The sequence below is a fragment of the Quercus suber genome, unplaced genomic scaffold, assembly GCF_002906115.3.
Source record: "Quercus suber isolate HL8 unplaced genomic scaffold, Cork oak 2.0 scaffold_1884, whole genome shotgun sequence".
Lineage (NCBI taxonomy): Eukaryota > Viridiplantae > Streptophyta > Magnoliopsida > Fagales > Fagaceae > Quercus > Quercus suber.
The window spans coordinates 1-2471 of NW_027071231.1; the positions used below are offsets into that span (position 1 = coordinate 1).

Genomic DNA, 2471 nt, shown 5'->3' on the forward strand with positions numbered 1-2471 from the left:
CCAACAGATAGTTCCAATGATAAACCAAGGGCTTGTTCCTTTAGGGAAGCTAAAAGTTCCCGGCTTCGTTTCTCATCTAAGGATTGGACAGAAAGAGGATTTGGGCATGAATCTCCTCGGAGACTTGCCAAGAATGTTGTTGAGAGACTCTCCCAGTCTAATGTTTTCCCCAAAACAAGTTCAAAGCCGTTTGACCTTGATGTTCCAATTACGATTGAAGATATCTATGGTAGACCCTTGGACAGGTGCTTCAATGCAAATTCAGATGTGGTGGCTGAAAAGATTTATCCATTGGATGAACCTTATGAAACAGTTAATGGGTATCGCGAGGAGGTTAACTCAGGCTTCCTGGGGCAGAATCTTTTTCACAGTGGTAAAAGTGAGGATGTGAACTCTGATGAAATTGAAGATGACACTGATGCAGGACTAGGAATAAGATCCAAAGAAGCTGAGCAGAGGGTCATGCTTCTTTCTGAAGAACTTGAGCAGGAAAGTTTTCTTCGAGATTGTGGGTTTGATGTCTCAATGTTGATTCAAAAAATTAGAGACCTAACAGAGGATAGGATAAGCTTGTCACTTGAGGTTTCAAACCTTTTACAGTCTCAAATTGCTGAGAGGGCTTCTGCTAGGGAAGAACTCAGATGGGCAAAGGAAGAATTAGAGGCCCGAACCCGACGATTAGAGAAAGAGAAGAATGAGTTGCAGTCAGGATTGGAAAAGGAGTTAGACAGAAGGTCAAGTGACTGGTCATTCAAGCTTGAGAAATATCAGTCAGAAGAGCAAAGGCTCCGTGAGCGAGTTAGAGAGCTTGCAGAGCATAATGTCTCACTTCAAAGGGAAGTTTCATCCTTTGACGAGAGGGAAAGAGAGAGCAAAAGCATAATAACAAATTCAGGGGAACAACTTCATGACCTTACCACAAGTGTGGAAGAACTAAAAGTGGATAATGAAGACTTACGACAGAATCTCTCTGAACTACAGGAGAAATATAGAGCAGCAGAAGAAGATCGTGAATGCATCCATAAAAATTTTGAAGAGAAGGATAAAGAGTGCAAAGAGCTGCATAAATCTATTACAAGATTACTAAGAACTTGCAGTGAACAAGAGAAGACGATTGATGGGTTACGAGAAGGTTTTAGTGAGAAACTTGGGGAGGATCAGACAGTGGAGAAGTTTGATAAGCATATGGCGAAATTACAGATGGAGCAAATGAGGCTGACTGGAGTAGAGCTTGCTTTGAGAAGGGAATTGGAATCTTGTAGGCTCGAAGTTGATTCTCTTCGACATGAGAATATATACTTACTAAACCGCTTGAAAGGAAATGGGAAAGAAAATTTTGCTTTAACTTTCAAGCTAGATAAAGAAATGTGGACCCGCCTCTGTTGCTTACAGAATCAAGGGCTATTGATGCTAAATGAGAGCACCGACTTATGTTCAAAGTTACTGGAATTCATCAAAGGGAAAGCAGGCCAATTTCTTCCAGATGCTAAGCATGGTCTGGAAGTTATCAAGAATGGTTTAGGTGCACAATTTGTCGTTGAAGCTGAAGTGAAACTTCAGGGATTCAAGCGTGGAACTGAGAACCTGACAAGGAGTTTGCAGATGATGTCTACTTTGTTGCATGAGAAGTCCACTTCGGGTGCTTCCAAATTACAGTCACAGTGCACTGATGCTGATGGATTGGTGCAACAAAATGATCAAACATCAGAGGTTAATTGCTGCTAATTTGTTATTTTAGACCAGAATGTAGAATTTGAAGTTCTTCATTGTTTATTACCTATGCTTTTTTATACCCTTGTTAACATGTTTACTTGAATTGATCTGGGGTTGGTGAGTTGTTTTTGCATTGATTCTGATTGTTGGTGTTTTTTATTATATAGGATGTTATAAGATCTGAGCTTAAAGCAGAAACTTTACTAACTAGTCTATTGAGAGAGAAGCTGTATTCTAAAGAGCTGGAAGTTGAGCAGTTGCAAGCTGAACTTGCAACAGCAGTAAGAGGCAATGACATTCTCAGATGTGAAGTCCAAAATGCACTAGATAACCTTTCCTGTGTCACTCATAATTTGAAGGATCTTGAACTTCAGGTAATTCTATACTTCCATCTCCACTTTGGAAAGTTGTACTTAGAAAAAGGTGAGGTTTTAAAAGTGCGGTTCTAAACTGCCTTCCCTAGTGGGCAGTGGGCACTTAATCCTATTAATCCATGTGTATTGTGTATATGTATGTGTTTGCTGTTTATATTACTTATTTGATTGTCTATCTTTATTTCCCACTATTCATCTGTTTATTTTCTGATGGAAGTTGATATGTCTAACTTTCTAAGTATACTTCTTTTTCTATGTGATTGTCTATCTACTTGAGCGTAACCTGGGCTTACTTAAAGTAATGAGGTCAACTAATGGTATGTTTGGTTAGATGAATTTAGTTCTGGACTAAGACTAGAGTATGGTTAGTGCAAGGTAGAACAA

The 2471-nt window shown here is 39.4% G+C and overlaps 1 protein-coding gene across 1 annotated transcript; it reads left to right on the forward strand.

Annotated features, from left to right (window-relative positions):
- Positions 1-3: 3 nt before the first annotated feature.
- LOC136066104 (uncharacterized) lies at positions 4-2426 on the forward strand (the record flags this gene model as incomplete). Its single annotated transcript, XM_065769970.1, has 2 exons — positions 4-1710; positions 1881-2426. Coding segments are annotated over 2 exons (1989 nt in total), but the record flags the coding sequence as incomplete, so codon positions are not given.
- Positions 2427-2471: the final 45 nt, after the last annotated feature.